Source organism: Taeniopygia guttata, chromosome 26, assembly GCF_048771995.1.
Source record: "Taeniopygia guttata chromosome 26, bTaeGut7.mat, whole genome shotgun sequence".
NCBI lineage: Eukaryota > Metazoa > Chordata > Aves > Passeriformes > Estrildidae > Taeniopygia > Taeniopygia guttata.
In genome coordinates, this window is record NC_133051.1 from 1,221,309 (window position 1) to 1,248,284 (window position 26,976).

The following is a 26,976-nucleotide window of genomic DNA, read 5'->3' on the forward strand; positions in this document are numbered from 1 at the left end:
AATGGATCCACACTTTCCCTTGTACTGATGCACTTAATATAATAAGCATTGAGCTGATACCTGACTCCCTAGAATAAGGACAGCCTTACTGTGTAAGTTCTGTATTAGTATTTCACAATAAAAAGTATTTTGGCGTTGGACTGCTTTTTCCATGTGTAGCTCCTGGGTGCCCAGTTACTGTGGAAAAATCAGCAGCACGTGCTCAATGTGTAGAGTGTCAGCTATCAACAGTTTTTAAACAATCTTTCAATATTTCTGGATGTTAACGTGTAACCTGTATTTGACTTTCACTCACCCCATTTATTACTGCCCTTTCCAGTCATCAAAAGGAAACAGTCCCTTTTCCCTCCTCCCCCCTCCCCACATTTAGAGTACAAGTTGGGGTTTGGTGCAACTTAAGCTGTCTCCAGATAACTTTATTTGTTCTAATCCTCACTGGGGTAGGAAAGATTTGAAACACTATGTTAGACTAGACAAAAGCAAAGATGCTGTGTTAGTTCTGGATGCATCTTTTTAATATCAATTATTACTCTTCTCTTTATAAGGGTCTCTAAAATATGTTACTCTATTATAAATCTTACTTTGTGCAATATTGTTTGTGTAGGCTTTTATATACATATTAGCACCTCAGTGTAGAGGTCACTATTTTAAACTGATAGAGAAATAATCCTCAGAAGATACTGCAGTGATTAGTTAGAACCTGTATTACTCCTTATGTGTATGTATGTATTGTCTTCGGTACAAAAATGAGGACTAGGAAATATTTCAATTTAAAACTAATTTACAGATTGAAGTGGTAGTGACTCGTTTAGTAATCTGTGTAAATAAGGTGTTAGAATGGAAAGCTTTTATGATGAGAAGTAATGTGATTCATGCAGGGGTGTAATTTAATCTTAGCAGAAATTCTAGATGACTCAGCGCGGCTCAGAGACGAGCCGTCAGTTCTCTGGTGGGTTTTTTCCACTTTTTATGTTGAGAGGAATTTCATAGCTTTAAGGGTTGTGCAAAGTAAAATTCCTCACAGGCAATAGTGGTTTCAGTTCATCCTTCACATTCAAAGATTCCCCAGGGGTGTTCTTTCCTTTTGACCAAGTCTGCGAGTCTTCCATGTGCCCGTTCCGCCTCTCCCGTCCCCGGGTGCCTTCCCTGGCAGCCAGCACTGATCTCTCAGGAACTGTCACACCTGCAGGGGCCTGCAGAGGCACAGCAAGCAGGGCCCAACCTGTTTGTTTCTTGGGAAAATTGCAATGGAAGGAAGAGGGAATCCGTTTGGAAGTCCTGTAAATTCTAATAGCACGTTTGCAAGTGGATGAAGGAGGACTAGGGTGGTTTGTGCTACTTTCCAAGCTGTAGCTTTAGTGAAATCTGTGATAACAGCCTGTAGTACCTGGAAAATGCTGACTTCCTCTTGCATGGAGGGACATGACCAGTAGCATCATGCTCTCTGTGCTCTGCTCAGTTACTAACTTAAAACCTAATGTCAGATTGAAATGCACATAAATAAAGGTATCTTTGAATGACCTGAATGTTGCTGATGCTATCCTACTTTGGAAGACTGAGGGAGAGAGGAACAAGCTGTTTGAAAATCTCTTACTAAATCCATGCTCAGATTTGCTGTGCTTTAACCAAACTGGCAGACTTTCAAACCCCACCTCAGCTCTGGATGTAAAGTGTGAGAGGGATTGCTTGGGAAGCTGCTCGTCCCCAGCCATTGCTTCAGTTGCCCAGAACAAAGCCTTGATGGGACAAATGCAAATGTTTTCCAGCACAAGACTGTAGAACACTGATTTTTTTTAATGAGCTAGAGCAGTTTAGAGAGGAAGTAACAAGTTCAGGCCACTTAGTGTTTGATCAGAACAAATCCAGTAAATATTTCTGAGTATCTCATGTTAAATAGCTGCTATTTGAATTTCTCCAAGATTTCCTAAACCAGGCTCCTTAATGAGCTAATCACCTTTGATTTGGTGGCTTGTTCTAAGGCTGAGGAAGTTTGGGCTGTTCAGTGTGGACTCCTCACAGCCCCTTCCAGGGGCTGCAGCTGGAGAGGGGCTGTGATCAGGAACTGGGTGACAGGACAAGGGGAATGGGTACAAATCAAAAGAGGAGGAATTTAGGTTAGAGATGAAGCAGAAATGTGATGGGTGGTGAGGATCTGGTTGCCCAGGAAGTTTTCAAAGCCAGGTTGGGCAGCCTGGCCCAGCAGGAGGTGTCCCTGCACATGGTAGGGAGTTGGGACTGGATGATTTTTAAGGTCCATTCCAACACCTTAACGTTCTGTTACCCTCAGTGGAAAGCAGATACAGAACAGTTCCTAAATACAAATGTGCTGGTCAGTTCTGCAAATCCTCAGTGCTCTGTGGTGTGTGTCAGGTAGAAAATACTCCGGCTTTGTGCTGGAGACAGCTGTCACTGACCAAGTGCTCTGTGTGTGAAACAGAACCGAGGCTTAGGCTCGACTTTAAATCAAGTGCTGGTGGCTGAAACCTCCCAGGGATAAAGTGGCTCGGTTTTGTTAGAAATGGACTAACAAATGCAGCGTGCAGCTGAGCTGGCAGCTGCCTTTGGTTTCCTCTCCTCTAGGCCAGCTCCAGGTCGCTGTGTGCAGGTTCCTGCAGGTTCTGTTCCAGGAGCGGGGACACCAGCAGGTGTCCCCAGGGCATTCGAAGGGACACTTTTCACAGGGCTCTGCTGCGCTCTGCCAGGTTTCCTGCGTGTTTCAGGTCAGTTCCCCGCGACAAGGCAAATTGTCCGGGCTGGGAAGGAGCTGCCGGGGGTGGGAGAGGAGCGGAGGGACCGTTCCCTGTCCCCCAGAGCCTGTTCTGTCCCTTCCCGTGGGCTCCGAGCAGCGGCCAGGGCACCCCGAGCATTCAAACACCGCTTTTCCCCATTTCTCTGTACAACATGTAAAGATACCGACTCCTGTATTGCTGTTTCGTGATTTAATTTGATTTGATTGGCAGCTACGATTATTTTTTTCTGTGGTTTTAATTTATCTAAGGTCTCTGCCTCCAGAGGACGTGTACAATTGCCTGGACGACTGTTTGCTTTGTGCGGCCTTAGTGTATTTATTGACATTCGCGCGTGTGCGGGGGCGGCCCCGCGCCCCCCCGCGCTGTCGGTAGCTGACTGTACACCAGTGTCAAACCGTTAAGCTATTTCTTTGTAAAATAGTCCTGCGGAATGCATAGAATTTTTTTCCTGTAAAGTATTTTTTTAAATAAACAAAAGTCTGATTTTGTCCTTTATCCGCTTCTTCCGTCTGTGGTTTGGAGGGGGTCGGGGCGGCGCTCGGCGCTCGGCTGGCGCTGCCTGGGTGGGGGGGCGGCAGGCGGAGCCAGTCGAGCGCCGGGCGGTTTCCAGGGTAACGGGAGCGGGGCCGGGACCGGGACCGGGCCGGGGTCGGTACCGGGACCGGGTCGGTGCCGGTCCCGCCGCTCCCCATGGCCTGTCGCGATGCCATTTCATGGTACCAGAAGAAGGTGAGTGCGGCGCGGGGCGGGCGGGCGGGCGCGGGCCCGGCCGTGCCCTCAGCCTCCTCTCCCCACAGATCGGGGCCTACGACCAGCAGATATGGGAGAAGGCGGTGGAGCAGACCCAGATGAAGGTACCGGCGGAGGGGAGAGGGACGGTGTGCCCCGCTCCCCTCGCCGCTAACTCGGCCGTGTGTTCCGCCCCGCAGGGCTTCAAGAATAAGCCGAAGAAAAAGGGGCACATCCAGCCCGACCTGATCGACGTGGATCTGATCAGCGGTGAGCGCTGCTGGCTCTGTTCCGTCCTCCCTGGGACGGGGATGGCACCAGGGAGCGGCCGGAGCTGGCACAGGAGGGTTTGTGTGAAAAACGCCAATCGCTTGGTTTTTACAATTTTTTAAAGTTTAATAATAATAAAATTATTATAAAATAATAATACAATTAGAGTAATGAAATTTAGAGTTAGGATAATTACAAGACAATAAAAAGCAAAGAATTATGGATGTCTGGATGCTCTCTGGCACTAAGTTGCAAAAAGCATCCCTTGTGAACAAAGGAATAACCTTAAAAGCAACAGCCTGTTGCCTATTCATATATCTCATACATGATGCATAAATTCCTTGCAAATTAAGAACTTTTCTGGTTTTTGTCAACTTCTCCTTAATCTTGGTGGTTCCAAAAAGATGGAGAGAAGGTGGAAGAATGTCTTTTCTGATAAGGAGGCTGTAACTTTTCACGGGCTCCCTTCGCTGACATCTCTGTGTGAAGAGTTTCTTGATTATCTCATCTTTCTGCCTGAGCTTGTAACAAATTCTATATCATAGACTTTCTATTTTAACATTATGTTTTAATCTAAAACTACATTTATCACACCACTTCAGAGAATTAATACAGCATCACTTTCTAACATCACACCATATAATATTCATTGTAACATTTGTGAAAAGCCAATCATTAGATATACGTTTTTCACAGTTTGGTTGGATATCAGGAAGGTTCCTTCCCCAGAGGGTCCTGGGCACTGCCCAGGCTCCCCGGGGGTGGGCACGGCCCTGAGGCTGCCAGGGCTCCAGGAGAACACTCCAGGGATGCCCAGGGTGGCATTGTTGGGGTGTCTGCAGGGATCCCTTCCAGCTCAGGATATTCCATGGTTCTGTAGGTGCACCCCAGCTCTGTGCAGGGTGGGGGAAGCAGAACCTGCCCTGCTGCCATGGGAGCCCCCTGAAAAGCTGAGAGCAGGGCAGGAGGAGTTGGGGTGGCTCTGCAGGAGTGCTCGGGGGGGAGGCAGGGTTGGTGGGCAGGGAAGGGGCAGAGCCAGAGCTCTGGGAGAAGACAAGGAGCTGCTGTAGCTGTGTCTGCTGGGACTGTGCAGCTCTGAATGGTGCCTGAAACTGGGCTGGGGCTGCCCAGAGGGGAACTCCAGCAAGGCAGTTCTTGTGATTCACAGTTAATGGTGGCTTGTTTCCCCTTTAATTCCAAGGCTCTACCTTTGCCAAAGCCAAGCCTGAAATTCCCTGGACATCTCTGACAAGGAAGGGAATTGTGAGAGTGGTGTTTTTCCCCTTGTTCAGCCAGTGGTGGATACAGGTCACCTCCCAGCGAATTTTTACATGGCTCTTGGTGCTCTACATTATGCAAGGTGAGGGAACAGGCTGTGCCATAAACCTTGTCCTGCAAAGAATGTGACATCAAAGATGGGGAGATGAGTTAGGAGTGGCCCTGGCAGTGCTGGGGGAGTGGTTGGACTCAATGGGCTCAGAGGGCTTAGCCAAGCTTAGTGAGTCTGTGATTTTGTAGTCCATAATCTAAAGCGTGAGGATCTTGTCTGGAATCTACTTAATGTGCCTTTCATGGTGTGTAGCACTAGTAATTGCAGAAATTAAGTGACAATACAATAACAACAATACAATACAACAATAACAATTGCAGAAATTAAATAACAGTACAACAAAGTAGAGTAAAAATAAATAGTTGAGACAGACTCTTTAATTTTTGCCTTTCCCCATTTCCAGTGGTAGCAGTGGTGCTGTACTTCATGGTGCCTGTTGTGAGTGCCAGTGAAGTGATGGGGCCCCTGTGCCTTATGCTGCTGCTGGGGACAGTTCACTGCCAGATCGTGTCCACGCAGGTGAACAGAGCTGCAGGGAGCAACGGGCTCGGCCGGCGCCGCAGGTGAGCACCAGCAGGGCCTCACTGAGCTCCCAGCTGGGCATGCTGGGGCTGCACCCAGCTTTCCTCCTTCAGGTGGCTGCAGCAAACCTGATTCCCTCCTGATTTTGTCCCTTGTGCCTTTCCCAGGGATGCCCTGATGTGCTGGGGGTATAGGCAGAATTTTTGTATTTGGAAAATACATTCTATTTGCATGGCTTCAGAAAAAAAGCCATCCAAAAAGCTGTTCCAATATCATTCAGATCTTTTAAAGAAGGCCTTAAAGTAGCTTCTTACACCAACTTAATTCTCCTTGTCTTAAAACTCAGGAAGTTACGCAAGCCTGTGGGTGTGGATGGGAGCAGTTGGTGTTCTCCTGACAGAGCCAGCAAGGAAGAGCAGTCTGGCTCTGCATCTCTGCTGACCAATTTATCCAGTCTGCTCTTCCAGAGGAGGTACGTGGTCCCTGCTGGGTTTGTGCTGCTCCTGACACTGGCAGCAGTTTGGTACCTGGAGGATGAAGGCACAGCATGTGCTGTCACTGACATCCCCACAGCCTGTCAGTCTTTTCTTGAATTAAAACTTCCATGGTAATGTGGGAAGCTGATTCCTCAGGAATATTTAGTATGTCCTTATTAGATAATATAAAATTAGACCGTATAAAATTAGATCATATGAAACCAAATGTTAGGTGAGCTGTAGAATGTGGTGGAGTTTATTTTTATTTATCTGATAAGTGACCTTGTTTGAGTGAGTGCTCAGATTATATTGCTGTTTTAGCTGATTTCCAAAAGCAGTTGTGGCTTCTGCTTTGGACAGTTGTCTCACTTTGGCACCTTCCTTCTCTAAAAGTAACTCAAGGAAAAGGAGGAGAGATTGTAGGGGATATTTCATTATTTTCTCCTGTTTTCCCAGGTGAATTTCATGGTGAGTTTCCAGGTCACAGGCGCTTTCTCTTCATGAGGACTTTTTGTTTTCTGAACTGCTCTTATGGTTTTTTAAATAATGAAAAATTTCCCCTTGATTTAGAAGTTTTAAGACACTATTAGAGATACAAAAGACATGTTGAGTGAGAGTGAAGCAGATAGAAATCTTTTAACAGACTCAGCACACAAAGCCTGCCAAAGGAAATTATTTATCCCTTAGGTATCTTGTTTGATGCTGCACATGTGTGACAAGGGAAGACCAGATTGTTTTACACCAAAGAGTTTTTCCCTGACATAAAAGCATTTAATTGTATTTTCTCTCCTAGGAATAGAACAGTAAAGCTGGTAGCTGAGAAAGGGACTGAGACAGAAAGTGGTGTGAGTGCTGTGGGTGATGGCTTCAAACCCAGACAGGCCAGATCTGAACACAGGCTGCTGCACTCCAAAGAGAAAAGTAAACTTTCTGATGGGGAGAAGAGCCATCAGGTACTGCCAGGGGAGATCTTTTGAAATCACAGTTTCAGTGTGTTCTTTGTGTGCCCAGAAGTGTGTTGGTATTTAACTGTATGGTTTGATCTAATACAAGATATTCCCTCCTGCTGATCTTTGCCTGCATTAGAGAATCTAGAAACCCCTTTCTGCCTCTCACTGAGCAGCAGAAAAGCTGCTGGTACTTTCTTCTCATAATCACAGAATAGAATTCCAGAATAGTTTGGGTTGGAAGGACTCTTAAAGCTCATTCCACCCCTACTGTGGGAAGGGACACCTTCCACTATCCCAGGGTGCTCCAGCCCTGCCCAGCCAGAGCAAGTATGGCCAGCAGACAGTCTGGAATGTGTGTTTTACCAGAGGGCTCTGATAATTGTTGACACTTCTGATCACAAGGTGTTCAGTTAAGGGAGAGTGCTGATGATGACTAAATTGGCCATTTTCAAAAGCAGTTCCATAAAATATTTTGTCTTGCAAGACTGAGACCTCCCTTGGGGAGAGAGAGAAAAAGCTAAAGCATCGTAACCTCTGTTGAAAGCTTTGAAACATAAAGATTTTGGGAATTACTCTTGAGTTTCCTCTGGGCCTGTAGTGTGCTAACTCCACATGAAGAACTTGGAATAGATCCTGTGTGGAATTCTGTTGTACTGTGCCATCCTACCTCCTCTCTGTGAAGGAGTTTGGAGGGAGGCAGAGTTCAGTGTAGGAGCACAGCCCAGGATTTTGGGTTTGTTACCCCCCCAGCTCATAGATACAGCTGGGCTTGAGGCTGCTGGTAAGGCACAGCGAAGAGCTGCTGCTGCTGCATCCTCCTCTTGTTGCCCTTTCCCCAACTCCAAATCCACCCACCCAAAATTCTCTCTCATTACCTCTCAGGCAAGACAAGAGCAGGGGGAAAGAGTTAAAATCTGAAGTCTCTGATGCCAAGACAATTCTGTTTCTGTGTGTTCTGTGGGGATCATGTGGCATTGAGGGCTGTGCCAGGGTGCAGCTCTGAGCCTCTGGTGGGACTCAGGCTGGTCCTTGGCGTGGCCTTGGCTTTTCATTTGTAGGAGGATGGCACCAACAGGGACGGTGCTTCTGACGAGCTGTCGAGCGAGGAGGATGCCGAGGCCGTGGCACAGAGGATCCTGCTGCGCCCCAGCATGGAAGGGGCTTCCAGTGACAACAGCTACGAGGAGAAGAAGAGGCCTCTGGTTTCTCTCAACCAGGCTGTCTCACAGGTACCCAGGTGGGATTAGTGCTGTTTTCCACACCCTGTTTTGCTATGGATAATGAGGTGGTTTTTCCTTTGGTCCTGGCAGGTCAAGCAAGCCCTGAAAGGTGCCAGAGACTCTGACAGCGTTGTGGAGTCTGAACTGGAATCCACATTATACAGGCAGGTATGGTCAGAGTCAGGAGAGGGAGCTTTCCCAGGCCTGGCAGGGCTCACAGAATCACAGGATGGGGTGGCCTGGAAGGGACCTTAAACTCATCTCGTTCCACCTCCCTCCATCAGAACAGACAGTTACAAAATGATTGTGCTTCAGAATCCACAGGTGCGAGGTGTGACCTCTTCCCTCCCTGCTGCTTGGCAGCTTTGTAAACCTTCACAATGTTCACAGTCCTGATTGTGCTGCTTTGTTTAGCAAACCACAAACAAACAAACAAATAACTAACTCTGTTGGCAGCAAAGGACAGTCGAAGCTGCTTCTAATTGCTGCTGCAATTGCTCTTGTGGTTGGGAGGCAGTGCTGTGCTTGCAGCTTTTAAGCTAATAAATTTTGATTTTAAAATCACAGACTATCCTGAGTTGGAAGGGACCCACAAGGAACAAGTCCAACTCCTGTAATGAAGGAATTAATCTATTCTGTGAGACATACTCAGTCACTTCATTACTTTGGTTTTTTGTCCCTGCCACTCACCCTACCTGAAAATAAAATATAAATATGTGAATATCAAGTTATAAATATGGAGATATATAAATTAATACAAAATAGAAATGAAATATTAAAACAGATTCTGCAAAATGCATAAAAAAGGACATTTTTGTATTAAAATGAATATGTCAGTTTTTATTTTGTAGGTTGGGAATGGGGATGGGGAATTAATGGGCTCTGTGTGAGTTCTGGTGTAGAAATGCTCTTTCCCCAAACATTGTCTTAAACCATTTCCACCGTGTGGGTGCAACTGGGAGCACTCAAAGCTCGGGGAAACTGGGGGAGAAGAGGAGGAAGAGGATGAGGAGGATGATGAGGAGAGGAGGATGTTGAGGAGGAGGAGGATAATGAGGAGGATGATGAGGAGGAGGATGATGATGAGGAGGAGGATGGTGAGAATGAGGAGGAGGAGGATGGTGAGGGTGAGGAGGAGGATGATGATGATGATGAGGACGGTGAGGATGAGGATGATGATGAGGATGGTGAGGATGATGATGATGAGGACGGTGAGGAGGAGGATGAGGATAATGGCGAGGATGATGATGATGAGGACGGTGAGGAGGATGATGATGATGAGGACGGTGAGGAGGATGATGATGATGAGGATGGTGAGGATGATGATGAGGACGTGAGGAGGAGGTGCCGGTTGCACCCCCCTCGCCTGCCGCTGTGCCGTGTGACCTGTCCCTGCCGCAGGAGCCCAGGCCGTGCCTGAGCGCGGGGCCGCGCAGCTGCGGCGGGAGCCGGCGGGACTCGGAGAGCACCCGGCAGGACTCGGAGACCGAGGACATGCTGTGGGACGATCTCCTGCACGGCCCCGAGTGCCGCTCCTCGGGCACCAGCGACAGCGAGGAGCGCTCCCCCTGCGGCGACTCCCGCCGCGACCTGAAGGAAGACGTCTTCCAGCAGGTTGGTGATTTCCATCCAGGACCTTCTCCCCCTCCCCCTTGTCTTCCCAAAGGAGTGGCACACGAGGATGCTGTTGGTGTAAGGTGAGCAGCATGGATGAAGCCAGAGTCACCCTGGAAGTCTGGAGTGCTCAAAATTATATCAGTGATTAATGATTAAGTCTATCCCTCCCCTCTGCGCGGCTGCTTATCCCAAAACAAAGCATTTCACCCAAATTGGAATTTCCCCCTCAATCCAAATGTGTTCTAGGCAAAGGCATTTCTTACAGCAAGACAGAGAGATGACCCAGCGTTTGCACTCCTCTCTCTTTTCTAGAACCATCTGTTTTGGCTGCAAAACACCAGCCCAGCGTCTGCCAAAGTGAGTGCTCTGATCTGGGAAGGGAATGACTGCAAGAAGGTGGACATGTCCGTGCTGGAGATCAGCGGGATTATCATGAGCAGGGTAAGGGGGCTGTGTGGCATTGCAACCTCTCCCTCACACTCCAGAGAGCATCCACCAAAACCCCTGGAAACAGCTACACGTGCAAATATTAGGGGCAGTATGACACTGGTCCCTCCCCAGCTGCAAAGATGGTTGTCCCACATGTTCTTACTGGAAAATTGCCTAACCACAAATTTTGGAGGTCTCTTGAAGACTGACAAGTGCTAATTATCACTGATTGTCTCTGCAGGGTGCTGAAAGTGGGGGGTTGATTATTTGGTTGATTAGTTTTGGGTTTGGACTGAAATGGGTGAAATTATTTCAGGCTCTGTCCTGTGAAGGGAAGGGGAACCCACTGCTTGTCTGAGTTGATGCTACCACAACAACAGGCCTTTTCCCTGATGCAAATCAGGTAATCATCCCATTTTTATTCCTGCTTGCCAGGTTAATGCCCACCAGCAAGGAGTGGGGTATCAAATGCTGGGAAACATCATCACCATTGGATTGGCCTTCCTGCCATTCCTCTACAGACTGTTCCGCACGGATAACCTGGAGCAGCTCTGCTCCATTTCTCTGGTGGAGCTTCTGCACATCTTCTGTGGAGCCCCTATCAGCGCCCCTGTGCTCATCCTGTCTGCCATCAACTTTCTGGAAAGGCTGTGCTTAACCTGGATGTTTTTCTTCATGATGTGTGTTGCTGAGAGAACCTACAAACAGGTGGGTTTAAAGGTCCTGGGAAAGCAGGAATAAAAATGGCATGAATACCTAAAGCTCATCTCATCCCAGCCCTTGCCAAGGTCAGGGAGGGCAGTCTGGGAAGGCTCTTATTGATCAGTCACAAATTATACCTATCAAAAGCATTCCTGATTCCCTGTCCCCCCTTACCCGTCCCCAAGGTCTTACTCTGTCCCCTCTCTGTTGCCCAGAGATGCTGTGGCTGCCCCATCCCTGGAAGTCTTCAAGGCCAGGCTGGGCAGGGCTTGGAGCAGCCTGGGAGAGGGAAGGTGTCTCTGCCTCTGACAAGGGCTGGAAAAGATGAGCTTTTTCCAAACCAATCTGGAATTCTATGAAAACAACTGCTGAGCACCCAGGTCTCATGCTGAGCTTCCCCAGTGACCCTTTTTGCCTGGTACCACTAAGAATCCCAAACAATCTGTTCTGTTTTACACTAATTTATGGTTCTGGTTTTAACTTGCAGAGGTTTTTGTTTGCCAAGCTCTTCAGTCACATTACATCTGCTAGGAAAGCCAGGAAATATGAAATCCCTCACTTCAGGCTCAAGAAGGTGGAGAACATCAAGATCTGGTTATCCCTTCGCTCCTACCTGAAGGTGAGTTCTGATCTGGGGGTTGGTTATTGCAGAGGGAGTGCCAGTGCCAGTGCCAGTGCCAGCTGTTTGTGGTGGGTTTTGCCTGCACACCACACTCAGCCCTGACCCTGTGTCCTTGTTCCTGCAGAGACGAGGCCCCCAGAGGTCTGTGGATGTTGTGGTGTCCTCAGTCTTTTTACTGGCTCTTTCAATTGCTTTTATCTGCTGTGCCCAGGTGAGATTTTAACCTTTGTGGTTTATAAAGTAGGGAAAACCCTCCCAAGTGCTGGAGGTTTTTCTTTCACCAGCCTACAAAAGGCTTGGCTGGGACTGTCAGTGGGACAAGGAAATTGTCTTCATTGCCTGTTAGTTGGATAGAAGGAGGGAAGAGGAGGAATAAGGCTCTTTTTCTGAGCAGAAGGAAAAAATATCCAATTCCAAGCTAAAGGCAGGTTAGAAATGAGACCTTTCCCTGTAACCCCATCTCAGGAGTGATTTACACTTCCTGGGAAGAGCTGTCAGTGGCTGTAGAGCACACAGGACTGGGAAGAGGAGGAGCAAGGGCAGTGCTTTTGCACTTGTCCCAAGAATAGGCACTTTGTCAATGACATTTGGTGCTTTGTTTTCTCCCCATACAGGTTCTTAAGGGTCACAAAACCTTTCTGAGTGCAGCTTACAACTGGGAGTTCCTGATGTGGGAGGCAGCACTGCTCCTCTTTCTGCTACGTCTGGCATCTCTGGGCTCTGAGACCAACAAAAAATACAGCAACATTTCCATCCTGCTCACTGAGCAGGTAGCTCCCTTCAGCTTGTTCTCCCCTGGGCTTTGTGTTTGTTTGGATATAATTATTGTATTTCAAACCTTGTGTTGGCCAGAAGGCAACAAAGCACTGGTCAGCATGGGAGGGATGAGCTGGTCCTGGTGGGCCAGACTCAAACTCCAAAGTTCTAGATTATTTTTGTCTCTGGGTTCATGTGTGTTAGCCAAAACAATTGGAAAAGAATGAATGTTATCAGTGCTAAATTCACTACTTCAGGAGTGACAGCAGACTGCAAAAATGGCTCCAATTTCCCTTAGATAGGACTCAGCTGGGGGCTAGTGCTGGAATATCAACCCCTGGCCTGTGGTGTTTGTCACAGATAAACTTGTACCTGAAGATGGAGAAGAAGCCAAACAAGAAGGAGCAGCTCTCTCTGGTGAACAATGTGCTGAAACTGTCCACGAAGCTGCTGAAGGTGAGATGCTGTGCCTGAATGGCTGGATTTGATGGCAGCAGGGAGTTATGGCAATGTCATGTGGCCTTCCCTTGGCTCCTGGAGTTAGTGCTCACAGAGGGGGTTTTCAGTGCTGCTGCAGCTGGGGCAGGAAAGGGAGCAGCACAAGGCCAGTGTGGGTAATTAGTGCTGAGAACTCGATGAGCAGTGGTTTAACTAAGTGAGAGGAGAGGCTGGGGTGAGCACAGCTTCTCCTGACTGCTCAGTCTCATTTTTCTTCAGCAGCTCTGATGCTGGAGCTCACTGCCAGCAGCAGGGAGAGGATTGGGAAGGAGTGAGCAGAGTCTGAGAGTCCATGGATTGGGCTGGGTGATTCTGCAGCCTGGAGTGTCAGGCTCTGGGGCAGTTGGGGTGCTGCAGAGACTTTGGATTCAGCAGGGTGCTCTCTGGAGCACTGACAGTTCCTGTACTTGTATCTGAGAAAGGACACAGGCAGCCCAGTCTGTTGGAGTGCCAGTGCTAAGGTAAAAGTCAGAGGATGAATTCTTTGGTATTTGGGAGTGCTAATGGACCCTTGTCCTGTCACTGCAGGAGCTGGATAGTCCTTTCAGGCTGTATGGACTGACCATGAACCCACTGATCTACAACATCACACGGGTGGTCATCCTCTCTGCTGTCTCAGGAGTGATCAGTGACCTGCTGGGGTTCAATATCAGAGTAAGTGTCCCTGTGCCAGCCAGCAGAACAGTCTGGGGTCACTTCTGGGGCCACAGCCCTGAGAGAAACCTGGGTTTGCACAGGGAACCCAAACACCAGAACCTGCTGGGTGTGTCCCCACCTCCCTGAGCCAGTTCTGGGGGGAAGGACAGGGCTCACTTCAGTTTCAGTTCCCTTCAGGTGAAGCTGTGAGAATCCAGGGTTCCTCTCTTTATCCCAGTCCTCCTGTGGCTCGTCCTGAAACTGGAGCTCACTGAGCAGAGCAGGATGGGCAGGAGACACAGAATGTTGCTTGGAGATGAAGACCATTCCTGTTAGACCCAAACTCCCTTTCTTATCTCTTTGCAGTTATGGAAAATTAAACCATGAACTGGCAGAACATCAGCCCTGGGCATCTCCACCAGACACCAGAGAAGAGAACCAGCAGTGTGGGCAGAAAGAAGAAAACTGACAGAAATCTGTAATTCCAATTTTTAAACAGATTCCCAGTGTATGCATCAGAAGTTTTCTTTCTGCTTTACTGCTCTACAACATCCAGAGTGAACTGGTCTCATCAGTGATGTCATCCCGTGGCATGCACAGAAAAACTGGATTAATGGGGCCAAATCCTGGCAGCTGGCACTGAACCAGCAGGAACTGCTGTGGGACACCAAACACTAAAGCCATACCAGAGCTGCAGCTGGGGGACACCAGTGGCTGTGGCTGGGGCCAGGTTTCTGTAAAATCTGGTCCCTGGGCATGTGGCAAGGAGGGACTGAGCCCTCCTGGCCCAGTCAGCCTTCCTGGGGCTGCACTGGAATGTTCCAGGTTGAGAATCCTTTGCTGCACGGAGCTGGCTGTGCTGAAGAGCTTTTCTTTCCTTAAAGCTCTGTGTGCTCACGGCTCTGCCTCCATCCTGAAGCAGCCCAGGATGCACCAGGTGAATTCCCCTTCCCTGCTGCCAATCCCAAATCCTGCTGCAGAGAAACGATCAGTGTTTTTGGAGGACAGCGGTTACAGGAGGAAAAACCTTTCAACACACACTACAGGCAAAGTGGTCACGAGCTGGAGGATGTTTTGCCACATCTGTTCCCTGGAATGCTCAGCTCCATCCTGTCCTGGCTGGGACAGCAGCTCTGCTCTGTGCTCTGTTGCAGCCCAGCACTGCAATAGAGCCTCACCCTGAACACCTGGGCAGGAAATCTGGGGGGAAAACCAGTTTTGGCAAAGACTTCCTCAGGTTCACACTTAGGTCATGGAGAGCAAGAGAACATTTGAAGGCTTCTGCAACATTTCACTGGCTCCAATAGCTTCTATTTATTAGTAGTGAAAAGAGCAAAAACTGAGGAAATTCTCGTTCCTTCACAGGAGGGTGAAATGGCAGAAGAATTTTTGGTAGTAAATTGTTTACAGCTATTTTCTGTACAAGGAAAAATTGTGAGATGTAAAAGGAGGTGACATTTTTATATAGCAAAATGTGCAAATAAACCTGCAGGACAAGCACTTCATCATTACCAACGGTTTCTACAGCAATTGATGATTTTTATACCATCTTTTTGAACATCTGTTACTGGAATGGAGGGGTCAATATCCAATAATAAATTGCATTTATTTTCCAGAACAGCAGCATGTTTGTGGGTAAAATCTGGCTCACACCCCTGAAAGCCAACCAAGACCCTGGTTTAGACCGTGCAGAATCAACAGGCCATGAACTGGAGTTGTGTTTTAAGATCTGTGTGAAAATAATGAGTGATTTGCAGGTGTCTGCAGTCAGAACCTCAGGAGTGTGTGTGAAGGCGCTGTGCAGGAGATAAATGTTTACACCCAGCACATCCAGCCATTGTGTAGCATTCCAAGGCCATGTGCATGCAGGAAACACGGAGAAGTGTCTTGGGAAGGGGAAATCCCACACAGGTAGGGCTTGTGGTTCGGGTTTTGACTCTTACAATGTACACGCACTCTTATTTTCTACATGTGCGTGGTTTTCTTTTTCATTTATTTTTGCTTTTTTTGCAGTTCTTTGTGCTGCAGGTGTTTGGTATTTGCTATAGGGTGGCAGTAGGAAAAGATTTTGTCCCCTAATTTGCATATACAATAGACTATTTGCATAATTACTCATTGATAATTATTCTTCATTGCTCCATATGGGAGTAAATGGGGTGGAGAATAATAGTAATAATATGAGAGGTGTAACTCCAGTCTGGAGCACTATTTATGGGCTTTTTGCACTATAAATAAAAAGAAGACAAGTAATAGCGTCTGGTGCAGAAAATGCCATTAATTAAAATTTAAATTTTTTATTTATTTAATTTATTTAATTCTAAAAGCCTGAACAGAAACTGTTCCAGGTGTCAGACCGAAGCAGACACTTCACCGGACCTAAAACCCCACACGACAGGCGAGCGGGATCCAGGGCGGGGATGCAACCGCGCCGCGAATTCCCTGGAAAAGCAGAAAATCCCAAAAACCCCGAAAATGTCATTCAGCCCCCCCGGCAGGAGCCGGGTGGTGCCGCCCGCGTTCCCCCCCGCGCCCCCATGGTCTCTCCCACCCCACCGGCGTAGCAAGCCCCGCCCCCTGTCGCGCGTCACGGCCGTGCCCGCCTGCGATTGGTGGATCCGCGACGCCTCGCGCGCAGCGGCCAATGGCGGCGCCGGGCCCGGCCGGAGCCAAGATGGCGGCGGCGCGGGCTGCGGGCGGGCGGGCCTGAGGCGGCTGCGGGGGCCGCGCCTTGCTCCGCGCCCGGGGCCGGCCGGCCGGGGGTCCCCGCTCCCCGCCCGCCGGCCCGCCGGGCCCGCCCCGCCCTCCGCCATGGCGGCCGAGAGCGGCAGGCAGTTCTGGAAGCGCAGCGCCAAGCTGCCGGGCAGGTGAGCCCCGGGAAGGGGTGTGAGGGCCGCGGCCCCCCGCGCTCCGGCTGGGGAAGGCGCTGTCACGCGGCCTGGTTGGGGCTGAGGGGAAAGGTCGGGGGTGCCGGGAGGATCTGGCCCGGCTGGGGGGCTGAGGAGCTGGTTGGGGGTTGCTCCCTGGAATTGGGGGGATGCCAGGGCCACCCCAGGTGTGGGACGGGGATTTTGCTGCTGGAAGGTTCAATGTACAGGGGACAGGGGCAGGGGCAGAGCTGCTCCCTCATGTGTGGGACAGGGCAGGCGGTGTGGGGCTGCGGGGACCCCCTGTGTGCCCCCCGTGGGGAGCAGGATGGAGGGAGCAGGGTGCCTTGGAGGCCTCTTTGGGGCAGGTCAGAGCCAGGGCTGTACCCTCCTCCTTTCCACAGGTACTGAAGGAAACTCGTCCTTCCCAAAGTCCTCAGAGGTGTCGCCTTGGGTGGCAGCAGCTGTGTCCCACAGGGGTGTCCCTGGTAACCCTAACATTACCCTGAGCTGTGTGGGATGCTGCTCCTGGTCCCCCTCTGCTCAAGGGGAAGGACTTTGAGGGCTCTGGTTGTACCTCGCCTGCCTCGGTTCCTCTGGCTGTGATGTTCCTCTCAGGGATGGGAGAACAAGTGAAATGAGTGATTGACATGGTGCTTGGGAAGAAGAGGCTGGTGCTGATGGGGAGGCTCCCTACAGCGCCTTGGGAGCAAGGCTGATGTGGAAAGAGGGCATCAGCCTCTCTGTGGAGGCTTCTCAGGTGCTTTTCCTGCCTGGTGCTCCTCACTTTTGCTCTCATTTGCCTTATCTGAACCCTGCCCTTCGCCTCCTGGGGTATGGGTGCAGTCTGAAATGCTTAGTAAGTTTTAAATCCTGCTGGGCCAGTTGAATATCTCTTTCTGAAGTGCTTTCACTCATCTGCTTGTCGTGTGCAGCTCCTTCAGGTTGGCTGGACAATCCATGTCTGTGGTAAGCAGAGGGAGAGCAGGGGGCTCTCTGTGCCTCCTCTGCTGCCCCTGTGGGAGGAGAATCCTGTGCTTTCCCTCGGTTATTTCTCAGCTGCTCTTACCCGAAGCTGTCAGCCATGCTCTCAGCTGGTGGTCGTGGACAGCACCTTCTCCTCTTCTCCTTTTGGTGACTTCTGAGCTTTCCTTGGAAACTCAAACCAGGTGAACCGGTCTGGCCGGCAGCCGGGCCTGCCTGAGCCACTGCACGGGGAAGGTTTTGGCAGTGCTCTCTGCTCCTCCTGCCTGCCTGCTTGGCAGCTCTCCTGCATCCAGGAGCCTTGTTCCCTCCTGTGTGCTGGCTCTTTCCAGGCACAGTCACCAACAGGTCCTCAGCAGCCCGACTGAGGGTGAGGTGGGGTGTCCTGCACCCATGGTCACTAAACATCAACCTCCCTTTCTTCTTTGTTGTCTGAGCTTTGAGAGACCTCCTGTACAGATTCTTGGCTCTCTCCTTTCTTTCCTCTGACAATCTGGCAGAGGGAGGCTTTGTAGGGACTTGGATACTGTGTTAGCTTCCTTTTCCATGACACTTTGTGTGTTTGGTCACTTAGTTGTATTAGCTTTTATTTGCTGATAAAGTTTATTAGCTTTTGCTCTCTGTAGATTTAGGGTGGATTTTAGGTGTAAGTTTAGAACTGGTAAATGTTGTTTTGTTTTTCCAGTGCTGTCTTGTGGTTTTTTTGCACTGGGAATTCTCTGTCTGGTAATTTTCTAGGGATGTGTTGGCCGAGTGCTCTGGCGTATTGTGATGTGTTGTTTATTCCCTGCTCTTTAGAGAGATGGGCAGGCAGGGTCTGCTGGGGTGATTTAAATGCTGTTTTAAAAGGGGAGAAACAGCCTGCTGGAAGTAAATGTGTGTGTGTCCAGAGGGGCAGTGGTGTTTCATGGCTGTGCTCTGCTGCAGTGTCAATAACCCACACCCTGTGATGATCCTGGGAGGTGTCACACGGGGAGCAGAGCCTTTGTACCTCACACCATTGGTCACCCCCTGTGCCCTACACTGAGCATCCAGGGAACAGGAAATGCCTGTCCCAGAACAGGGCACTCATCCATTCAGGCTGGGAGCACAGCTTAGATCAGCTTGAGATTCTTCTTGGGGAGTGTCTGGCTTGTAAGGCTTCATAAAGAGCTGTGTGCAGGTGAGACCCTCTGCCATTGTGTCAAACACTGATTCAGAACCCCAGGAAAGGGTTTCCTCCCCCAGCACTGGCTGCCCATCCCCTCCTCTCTCTAACACACATCCTTCATGGCTCTTAGCAGTTCCCCTCTGGCAGCCTGTGGGTCTCTGACAGGGAGGAGGAACCTTGCTGGACATCCTGGGACAGTGTGAATTTGGTTCTGGGCATGGGAGAGAGAGGCTCTGCTGGCTCCTGTGCTGCAGGGAGCTGCCACACGTCCCTGGGAAGCAATGCTGCTCTGGAGGGCTTGTTCTTCTTACTCCTCATCATCTCTTTGCTATGTCCACCCGTGGAGGTGCCTCTGCTTAATTGCAGTCCTGACTTCCAGGTGCTCATTAGTCATCACACTCTGTCCTAGGCTTAATCCTCGATGGATAAACTCTGTGAGGACTTCCAGCCACGAGGGACAGCCACTGCAGTGGTGAGCCCACCCCTGGTGGGCTGCTCCACCAGGATCTCTCTGTGCTGTGGTTGTTTCCAGCCTCTTCCCTGGCTCTCTGCATCTCTCCCCTGCCAGCTGGACCTGTTGCTTTTGCATCCTCAGCTTGTTCCCAGCTGCACCAGGCTGCCATCCCTCTCCTCTGTGGCTGGGCTCTGCTGATTTCACTGCTGGGCACCATCTGCAGCTCCTAGAAACCAGGCCAGCTCTATTGACCCAAGAGAAGCTTGTTCCTTGTGTGCCAGCTCTGAAAGGGCCTTTGTCTGTGCCATGGCGTTGCAGGACTTGTTTTCCAGGGGTTGTTTTCCAGGGTGGGGTGGCTGCGAATAGTTCCTCCAATGCAGGTGATAATTCAGGATCCCTGTCTCACCTCCAGAGTCTGTAAAAACAGTGATGAGCTTTTTTTAGTAGCTCCTCTCTGAGGTGATGCTCCCCTTGTAGGGCCTGGAGCCCTCAGGCTCCTTGTCCCGTGAGCCCCAAGAACCAGGGACCCAGATGTGGTGACTCATTTCAGGCCACATAGGAAGTAGTTGATTAAACTGGGATTTGGACCTGAGTCAAACCACGTACTGTATCAGGAATTCCTCCTCCATGGCATTGGCTGTGATCCTGAGAGCCAGCATGGGCTTCAAACCCTCGAGTGCATTTATGGAGGAGCCCCAGTGTCACCCTGTCCCACAGAGCCTGGGAGGGTGAGTTCCCCAAACTGGAAAAGAGAACAAGTGTCAGTGTGTGCAGCAGGTAGATGAGACATGTGGCCACGTGGAGTGAGCTGGTGGTGCAGGAAAGAGCAGATCTCAAATCCCAGCTCAGGCTGGACTGGGCCTAAGAGTTTAAACAAGGCTTCTCTTTGCTACTGCAAAGAACAAATCTTCATCTGCATGTGACACTTTGGATCTAAAGCTTGTAAGTTAGAAGGTTTGTGAAGCTGCTTTTGGGCTTTTATTCAGTTCCTGATAGCAGGCAAGAAGCATGACCCCAGTTTAGGCTGAGATTATTTGTAGGACCTTTTTTTACAGCATCTTGGATTTTTTTCTTTTCCCCTTCCTGCAGCATTCAGCCTGTCTATGGAGCACAGCATCCTCCACTGGATTCCCGGCTCACCAAAAAGTAAGTGTTTAAAAAATAAGTGTTTAAAAAGTAAGTGTTTGTCTCCTGGAGATGCAGCCACAAGGCCTGGCAGCTCTGCTGTAGGTGGAGGTGTCCAGCATCCCTGGCAGTGTGATATTGCAACAGAGAAGGACAGCAGTGCAAGGGGTGTGGTGCTGCCTTGAGCTCTGCGAAAGCTTGCAGGGAGAGATTATCTGCTGGTGCCCTTTATGGCCAGAAATCCATACAGTAACACCCACATCAAAGGAAACAGACATTTTTTTCTTTTTTAAGCAGTGTCTGATCCTTCTGCTCCTCTTTGGAGCTGGAGGAATTAAGAAAGGGAGGTAAAACTGCCCAGCAGCTACAAGGCTGGAGAGCTGCAGCATCCTTCCCAGCAGGAAAAGGCAGAATTCCTGGTCTGCACTGCCTCCTTGTCCCTGTCCCGTGCTGTGTAGTGGTGGAAGTTCCCTGCTTCAGGTGGTGGACTTTGGCTCCTGTAGCTAAAGAGTAAATTCCTTCTGTGCCTGAGGAAAAACCCAGGCTGGCCTGGCTGCTGGGAGCAACTGCAGCTGTTTGGGGAGTGTCCGTGGAAGGAGACCTGCTCTGTCTGCCCTCAGACATGCCTCTCTCCAGGTTGCAAGGCCTTTTTTTGGGTGTTAATCTACCTGTTTTGTGTAGGGTGGGGAAGGCAGAGCTGGAGGAATTGTACCTGTCTCCCGTTTGCCCTTCTGAGCCGGGAAGGCTGGCACCTCTCCAGCTGTGTGCTGCCACTGTGACAGCCACTCCTGACAGTGGGCGGCCCAGAGAGACTTAACATATTCCTTAGGTCTGGGAGGAGGAGCGGGGAAACTGGAAAAAGGGATTGGCTGATTGGAGTGAGGGCGTGGGCAAAGGAAAGAAAATGAACTCACCCAACAGCAGGGCTCCTGTTCCTCTGGCTCACAGCTTCATCAAGGACCGCTCCAAGGCCACTGGGCTGCCCATGAAAAGCAAGAAGGCCTCCAGCTTCCACGAGTTTGCCCGCAGTACCAGCGACGCCTGGGACATCGGGGATGATGAAGACGAGGACTTCTCCTCCTCCTCCTCGTCCTCTTTGCAAACTCTGAACTCTAAAGTGGCCAAGGCCGCGGCAGCGCAGGTCCTGGAGAACCACAGCAAGCTGCGGGTGAAGCCCGAGCGGTGCCAGCCTGCCCTCGGGGACCTCCCCACCAACTGCAAGGTCATCAAGTCCAGCAGCGAGGCCCAGCTCTCCAGGACCTCTGGTAAGAGCCATCTTCAGGAGCAGCCTCCTGCTCCAGTGCTCTCTTACTTGGCCACTGAACTCACCTCCTTGTTGCTACTCCCAGTGTGGGCAAGAGCTGTGACACAGCCCGTAAGCACGACGGAGGCTTTTTCTTCCTTTTAGTAGCCTGTACTCCAAGGAGCCATTTTCAGAGGTCTGGCTTTAATGCTTGTGTCCTCAGCTGCTCAACAGCCTGCACACAGGCATGACTGCCCCAGAATATTCCATGTTCTGGGTGCTATGTCAGTTTTGAGATCTGTTAAGTTCTTGCTGAGACTTGCTCACTGTCTGCTTCCAGGGTGGTTTGGTGTGCTGCTCTTAGCAAAGGTCTGGGTGAGGTCATGTTGACACAGCTTGGGCAGGGAATTGGGCAGCAGCAGCCCATGTTCACTGCCTTGTCTGCCTGTGCACTGAAGTACCTCAGGAGATGGCACTGGCAGCCCACCAGCTCCTGTCTCTGCACTTGCAATTAGCTTGATTGGTGTTTGGATCTGGAGAGCAGAGATCTGAACATCAGTTCTGCCTTGTCTCCTGTGTCCTGCTCACCTGTGGAGGGAAGTCTGATCCCCTTGCAGTCAGGTGTTTGGATGCAGGAGGAAGGAAAGGAGGCAGAAAAGGGGGGAAGTGGTGGAAGAGGCACCAGAGATGCCCGTGAACTGCTGATCCACTGGAGTGGGCCAGTGGTGCTGAGGAGCAGAAGGGTGAAATCTGCAGTGTCTGACAGTGGCTGTGGGAGCGAGGTGGGGTTGGAGAGGTGCAACCTCCATCCCCAGCTCAGTGCAGCCTCTGCTCCTTGCTAGAGGAGGCCTGTGTGAGGAGCCCCCTGCAGAAGCAGCAGTCCCTCCCCCTCCGGCCTGTCATTCCTCTTGTGGCTCGAATCTCTGACCAAAACGCCTCCGGGGCTCCTCCCATGACCGTGCGGGAGAAAACGCGCCTGGAGAAGTTCCGGCAGCTCCTCTCCAGCCACAACACCGACCTGGGTGAGTGGGGCACAATGAGGGTGGGCAGGGGAGGGCACAAGGGGCCTGCTGCCTGCATCAGGTCTGCTTTGGGGTGCAAAAAATCACTGCCTACAGTTGTAGCAGATGGGTGTTTGCAGGAATCGCCCTGTTGGCAGATGGTGATGTCCTCCAACCCCTCCCTGTCTGTCCCTAATCATTGTCCACCTTGCACATGATGGTTGGGATCACTGGGGCTGTCTCTGCATGAGAACTGAGGTCCTGGCTCACTGGTGACCCTCCAGCTCCCTGTTCTGTGCCCGAGCTGAGCTGAATAATCTCTACTCTCCTTGCAGCAGACCCACATCCCCAGTCATTGCTAGTGTGGGAGCCTTCCTGGAGGCTCATTGTCTCCAGAGCCTGCAGGAGCAGACTGGGCTTTCCTCTCCTTCTAGGTGTAGTGGTGCCTGGACGTGCCTAGGATCTAATGCATTGCCACCACTGTCCGTTTGCAGATGAGCTGAGAAAATGCAGCTGGCCTGGTGTGCCCCGAGAGGTCCGGCCTGTGACCTGGAGACTGCTGTCAGTAAGTACTGGAGCTGTGACACCTCAGGGACAGTGCTCCTGCACCTCCCTGTGTCCCATAGCCAGCCTTGCTTGTGTGTTCCCAGTGCCCAGGTGAGCTGTAGGGTTTTTTGATCAGGGAGTGCCATTGCTGCATCCTCTTGGAGCTCAAAGCCCAGACTGGTGTGGGCACTGGGTGGTTCACTCTCTTTTGGGAAACTGAACCTGATGAAGTTGGATTACTCCAAGCTCAGGGGCTAGGAAGGCCAAATTCCCCGAAAGCTCTTTCCCCAGCTCCCGAGTTGTGTGCCTGATGCCTGTGCACAGCTGGCAGGATTTCAGGGCTGGTGAGGAGGGAGGCTCTGCCCTGAGCTGAGTTCTCCCAATGCAGGGCTACCTCCCTGCCAACTCAGAGCGCCGCAAGCTGACCCTGCAGCGGAAGAGGGAGGAGTACTTTGGCTTCATCCAGCAGTACTACGACTCCCGGAACGAGGAGCACCACCAGGACACCTACAGACAGGTGGGAACCCTCCTCCTGCCTTCCTGCTTTGGGTATAGCCCTCTCCTCTCTCTTGCTGCTCCTTGGCCCCATGGGTGGGGTCATGCCATGATTTGCTCTAGCTGTAGCTAGGAGTCTTCTCTTTGGGCAAAAGGCACCATGGTTCTGTCCTTGTTAGTTTAAGCTTTTCCTAAATGGATCTAATTTAGGAAAATTTCAGCTCTGAACTACCTGCCTGCACATGAGCAGAGCAGACTGCAGATGATTTTCTCAGTACAGCTGTCATCTGTAGCCCTCACTGCTTGTGAGCTCTTGCCTGGGGGAACACTCATGGTGGATTCCCCTCTGTTAGCCTGTGACAAGTCATTGTGCCCCTGGAAAGTGCAGCTGGTGTGTGTAACCCACCTTCTTTTCCAGATCCACATTGACATTCCAAGGACCAATCCACTCATTCCCCTCTTCCAGCAGCCACTCGTGCAGGAGGTAAGGGGGTGAAGCTCCTGCCCTGCATCTGCCATGGGATGCTTAGCAGTTATGCTTTTCTGCCTTCCCTTTGTGCATGGCTAATGCAGGTACCTGCTTTTTCCCTGGTTCTTCCCTAGATTTTTGAGAGAATCCTGTTTATCTGGGCCATTCGCCACCCAGCCAGCGGCTATGTGCAGGGCATCAATGACCTGGTCACCCCATTCTTTGTTGTGTTCCTCTCTGAGCATGTTGGTAAGTGACACTTGCTGCTCTAAGCACTCCTGACAGTGGGGCTTGAAGTGGTGTGAAATGCTGGCATGAGGAAAACTTACTCTGCTGGAGAAGGGGATGATGATGTGCTCTTCCTTCAGAGTGCCTGGGCCAGGCTGGAGTTATATTTTCACCTCTTGCTGTATCTCTTCTCCCTGGTTGCTTGCCAGGGTTGCTGAGCCTCTGAAATTGGAAATGGGCCCGCTTAGCCCTGTTATTCGATCTGATTTAGTGGCCTGACAGCAGCATGGTGGGTGCTCTCTTCCCAAGGAGAAAAGGGAGGGAACTGATGGGTCAGTCAAGCCAGGAGGGCCAGACCTGTGTCTCCTGACTTTTATTAGAGTGTTGCAGTGCCTCCTGCAAAGCTTTGGCCTGATAAAGCCCCTGGGGTTGTCCCATGTCCCTGGTGTCCTCCATCTCCCTGATGCTTCTCTCTCTTTTGCAGAGGAGGATGTGGAAAACTTTGACGTGACAAACCTGTCCCAGGATGTTTTACGGAGCATCGAGGCCGACAGCTTTTGGTGCATGAGCAAGCTGCTGGATGGGATACAGGTGAGCCTCTGGGGCCACGGGAATTCCTTTGCCCTCGCTGGGGTGCCAGTGTGGTTGTCTCCTCTCCCTTTGTGTGTGTTCTGCATGCTCCAGCATTAGGGAGGTTTTGCTACTTCATTGACTTTAGTTTCTTCACTAAATCTGTTAATCTGTGAAATCCTGGGGAGATGGGTGCTGTGGCTGTCCAGATGGTCCCACCCTGACCAGGGAACTCACAGCAGGCAGACAGTCCTGGTGCTCATGAGCCCTGTCTCCTTGGCTCCTGGGAATCTCATCCCAACTGTCCAGCTGCTGATTTGGGTTTGATCATTTCTAGTTCAAGCTGCTGCTTCTGACTCAGGGCCTCTCCCCACAGGACAATTACACCTTTGCACAGCCAGGGATCCAGAAGAAGGTGAAAGCCCTGGAGGAGCTGGTCAGCCGGATCGATGGTAGGCGACACGGGAGTCTGGTCAGGTTTGTCACAGCAGAGGGAGGCCTCCTTTGGGAGAGCTCTCAGGGCAGGGTCAGCCAGAAACCCCCTGGTGACAGCACAGGGTGAGGAGAGAAGGAATTTGGGAGTAAAAGGCCTCAGTGAGCCGCGTGCAGGAGCTGGGGCCCTGTGAGCCCCAGGTGTGTAAGTGAAATGTGCTGTTTCAGAGCAGGTACATAATCACTTTAGGAAGTACGAGGTCGAGTACCTGCAGTTTGCCTTTCGCTGGATGAACAACCTGCTCATGAGGGAGCTGCCCCTGCGCTGCACCATCCGCCTCTGGGACACCTACCAGGTATGCAGGCTCCACTGACCTCTCTGCTTGGCTCGTCACTGTCACTTGTGTCCCTGTCCCCACGGGGACAAAGGTCTCCTGGCACCAGCTGGGGTGCTGAGGGACACAAAGCAGTGTGGCCCCAGGATGTTAAAGCCAGCTGGGCGATGGGTGGCTCACACCTGTGTCTGGGGGGTTGTTCTTCAGTTGAACTGCAGGGGTTCACCCAGAGTTTTGCTGTCCACAGTCAGAGCCAGAAGGATTCTCCCATTTCCACCTGTACGTCTGTGCTGCCTTCTTGATCAAGTGGCGGAAGGAGATCCTGGATGAGGAAGACTTCCAAGTAAGACCCTGAGGCTGGGGGTGATTCCCTGGGGAAGGGAAGTAGAGGGGAGGGAATTGCTCTGGTTGGGAGCCCAGTGTGGACATAGCCAGCTGTCAGAGCTGGCTTCAGGATCATCTGGTCTCAGGAGCTTTGCCTGGAAGTAACTTAAGCCTTGGTAATAAGAGCAGAGAATGGAGCTGTTGGAGGGTTCAAACATCCCATTCCAGCTCTGATCACAGTGTTTGCCCTCCTGTGCCCAGCTGTAACCCTGCAACAGCACCCTTATTCCAAGGGCCTTAGGCTGCTTCACTGGTTCAGATCTATTCCCAAACACATCTTGATGTTGTCCCTGAGCCTTTCAGACCTGCAGGTGTGGTGAGCAAAAGTTACTGAGCGCTGCTGCCGCTGCTCAGGCCAGCCCCAAGCCTGCACCGGATCCGTGCTCTGCCTTCAGCCTCTCCAAACTAAGCATCTTCCCCTCTTCCAGGGCCTTTTGATGTTGCTACAAAACCTGCCCACGATACACTGGGGTAATGAAGAGATTGGGCTGCTGCTGGCTGAAGCCTACAGACTCAAATACATGTTTGCAGATGCCCCAAACCATTACCGCCGATAGGAGCCCAGACTGGCTCCTCTCCTGTGCCCACCCCTTTGGCCCGATCTGATCACTGTGGCATTTTTGTCATCCCAAGTCCTCGGACACTCCAGCCAGCAGCTGCTCTTTGCTGTACAAAGCTCACCTGAACTCTTGTCTTAACTCTGAACGTGTGCCTGTCTGCCACTCCATGCGCCTGGATGTGCCATTTTGATGACTCTCAGTATTTCACTCCGTGCTGGTGGCTCACACCAGGAAGGGAGGCTTCAAGGGGCCAAGAGAGAACATGGGGGAAGCTTTACAGATAAACTGAGCCAGAGACTAAGCCCTCCTGTCCTCTGCACTCCCTGTCCTGGGCTTGTCTGGCTGGGACCACTTCAGCTTTGCTGCCTCCCGTTGGCCTGCACCACGTGCGCTGCCCCATCTGCTCCCTCCTCTCTTCTGACACCATTTGCACCAAGTCCCAGATGAAAATGCCTTATCAGAGACCTGCCTGGCCGCAGAATCCTTCCCCACGAGGGTGGCAGGGCAAGAAGTTTCTCTCAGGGCCTACCTTCGCTCCAGGAGGGTCCAGAGACCCCCCCAAGCACTTTGTGGGTTCACAAGAGAGTCCCTCGTGCCTGCCCTCCCTCCTTCTCTCCATCCTCTTCGCC

General features: G+C 51.1%; 2 protein-coding genes and 1 long non-coding RNA gene across 10 annotated transcripts; 2 read left to right on the forward strand and 1 right to left on the reverse strand.

Annotated features, from left to right (window-relative positions):
• Positions 1-3,317: 3,317 nt before the first annotated feature.
• Positions 3,318-15,125, forward strand: PHTF1 (putative homeodomain transcription factor 1). 3 transcript variants are annotated; one of them, XM_012570995.5, is made up of 18 exons: positions 3,318-3,479; positions 3,548-3,604; positions 3,680-3,749; positions 4,951-5,109; positions 5,483-5,642; positions 5,948-6,073; positions 6,871-7,030; positions 8,086-8,256; positions 8,338-8,415; positions 9,649-9,861; positions 10,177-10,305; positions 10,729-11,001; positions 11,483-11,614; positions 11,742-11,828; positions 12,232-12,387; positions 12,734-12,829; positions 13,400-13,525; positions 13,874-15,125. In XM_012570995.5, exons 1-18 carry the CDS (start codon positions 3,441-3,443, stop codon positions 13,892-13,894), a joined length of 2,253 nt encoding a protein of 750 aa, XP_012426449.3. In that variant the 5' UTR covers positions 3,318-3,440; the 3' UTR covers positions 13,895-15,125. The 3 variants fall into 3 exon arrangements, with proteins under 3 accessions (XP_012426449.3, XP_072774772.1, XP_072774773.1); XM_072918671.1 differs by having other exon boundaries at positions 8,086-8,255; positions 8,334-8,415; positions 13,874-14,038; XM_072918672.1 differs by having other exon boundaries at positions 3,569-3,604; positions 8,086-8,255; positions 8,334-8,415; positions 13,874-14,038.
• A 660-nt stretch (positions 15,126-15,785) lies between these two features.
• Positions 15,786-17,573, reverse strand: LOC140680662 (uncharacterized). The gene is made up of 2 exons (XR_012052015.1): positions 17,441-17,573; positions 15,786-15,946 (listed from the first exon to the last, which is right to left on the reverse strand). It is a non-coding gene; the product is annotated as an uncharacterized lncRNA (long non-coding RNA).
• Positions 16,155-26,809, forward strand: TBC1D22B (TBC1 domain family member 22B). Of its 6 annotated transcripts, none has more exons than XM_072918673.1 (14): positions 16,159-16,371; positions 18,915-18,977; positions 20,049-20,105; positions 21,009-21,349; positions 22,170-22,349; positions 22,823-22,893; positions 23,263-23,391; positions 23,788-23,853; positions 23,973-24,087; positions 24,551-24,657; positions 25,013-25,088; positions 25,297-25,424; positions 25,651-25,746; positions 26,216-26,809. In XM_072918673.1, exons 1-14 carry the CDS (start codon positions 16,316-16,318, stop codon positions 26,342-26,344), a joined length of 1,614 nt encoding a protein of 537 aa, XP_072774774.1. In that variant the 5' UTR covers positions 16,159-16,315; the 3' UTR covers positions 26,345-26,809. The 6 variants fall into 6 exon arrangements, 4 of the variants coding, with proteins under 4 accessions (XP_072774774.1, XP_072774775.1, XP_030111690.4 ...); XM_072918674.1 differs by having other exon boundaries at positions 21,033-21,349; XR_012052012.1 differs by lacking the exon at positions 26,216-26,809 and having other exon boundaries at positions 16,155-16,371; positions 25,013-25,113; positions 25,302-25,424.
• The last annotated feature ends 167 nt before the right edge of the window (positions 26,810-26,976 follow it).

What these genes read in the sequence shown, in the direction of transcription:
- PHTF1 (XM_072918671.1), top strand. Translation starts at nt 3,441, where the DNA reads ATGGCCTGTCGCGATGCCATTTCATGGTACCAGAAGAAG. An exon ending in TGGAGCAGACCCAGATGAAG is followed by an intron (nt 3,605 to 3,679) that starts GTACCGGCGGAG and finishes TCCGCCCCGCAG; the next exon opens with GGCTTCAAGAATAAGCCGAA. An exon ending in GGGCTCGGCCGGCGCCGCAG is followed by an intron (nt 5,643 to 5,947) that starts GTGAGCACCAGC and finishes CTTAAAACTCAG; the next exon opens with GAAGTTACGCAAGCCTGTGG.
- TBC1D22B (XM_072918673.1), top strand. Translation starts at nt 16,316, where the DNA reads ATGGCGGCCGAGAGCGGCAGGCAGTTCTGGAAGCGCAGCGCCAAGCTG. An exon ending in CCAGCTCTCCAGGACCTCTG is followed by an intron (nt 21,350 to 22,169) that starts GTAAGAGCCATC and finishes GCTCCTTGCTAG; the next exon opens with AGGAGGCCTGTGTGAGGAGC. An exon ending in AGCAGCCACTCGTGCAGGAG is followed by an intron (nt 23,854 to 23,972) that starts GTAAGGGGGTGA and finishes GTTCTTCCCTAG; the next exon opens with ATTTTTGAGAGAATCCTGTT.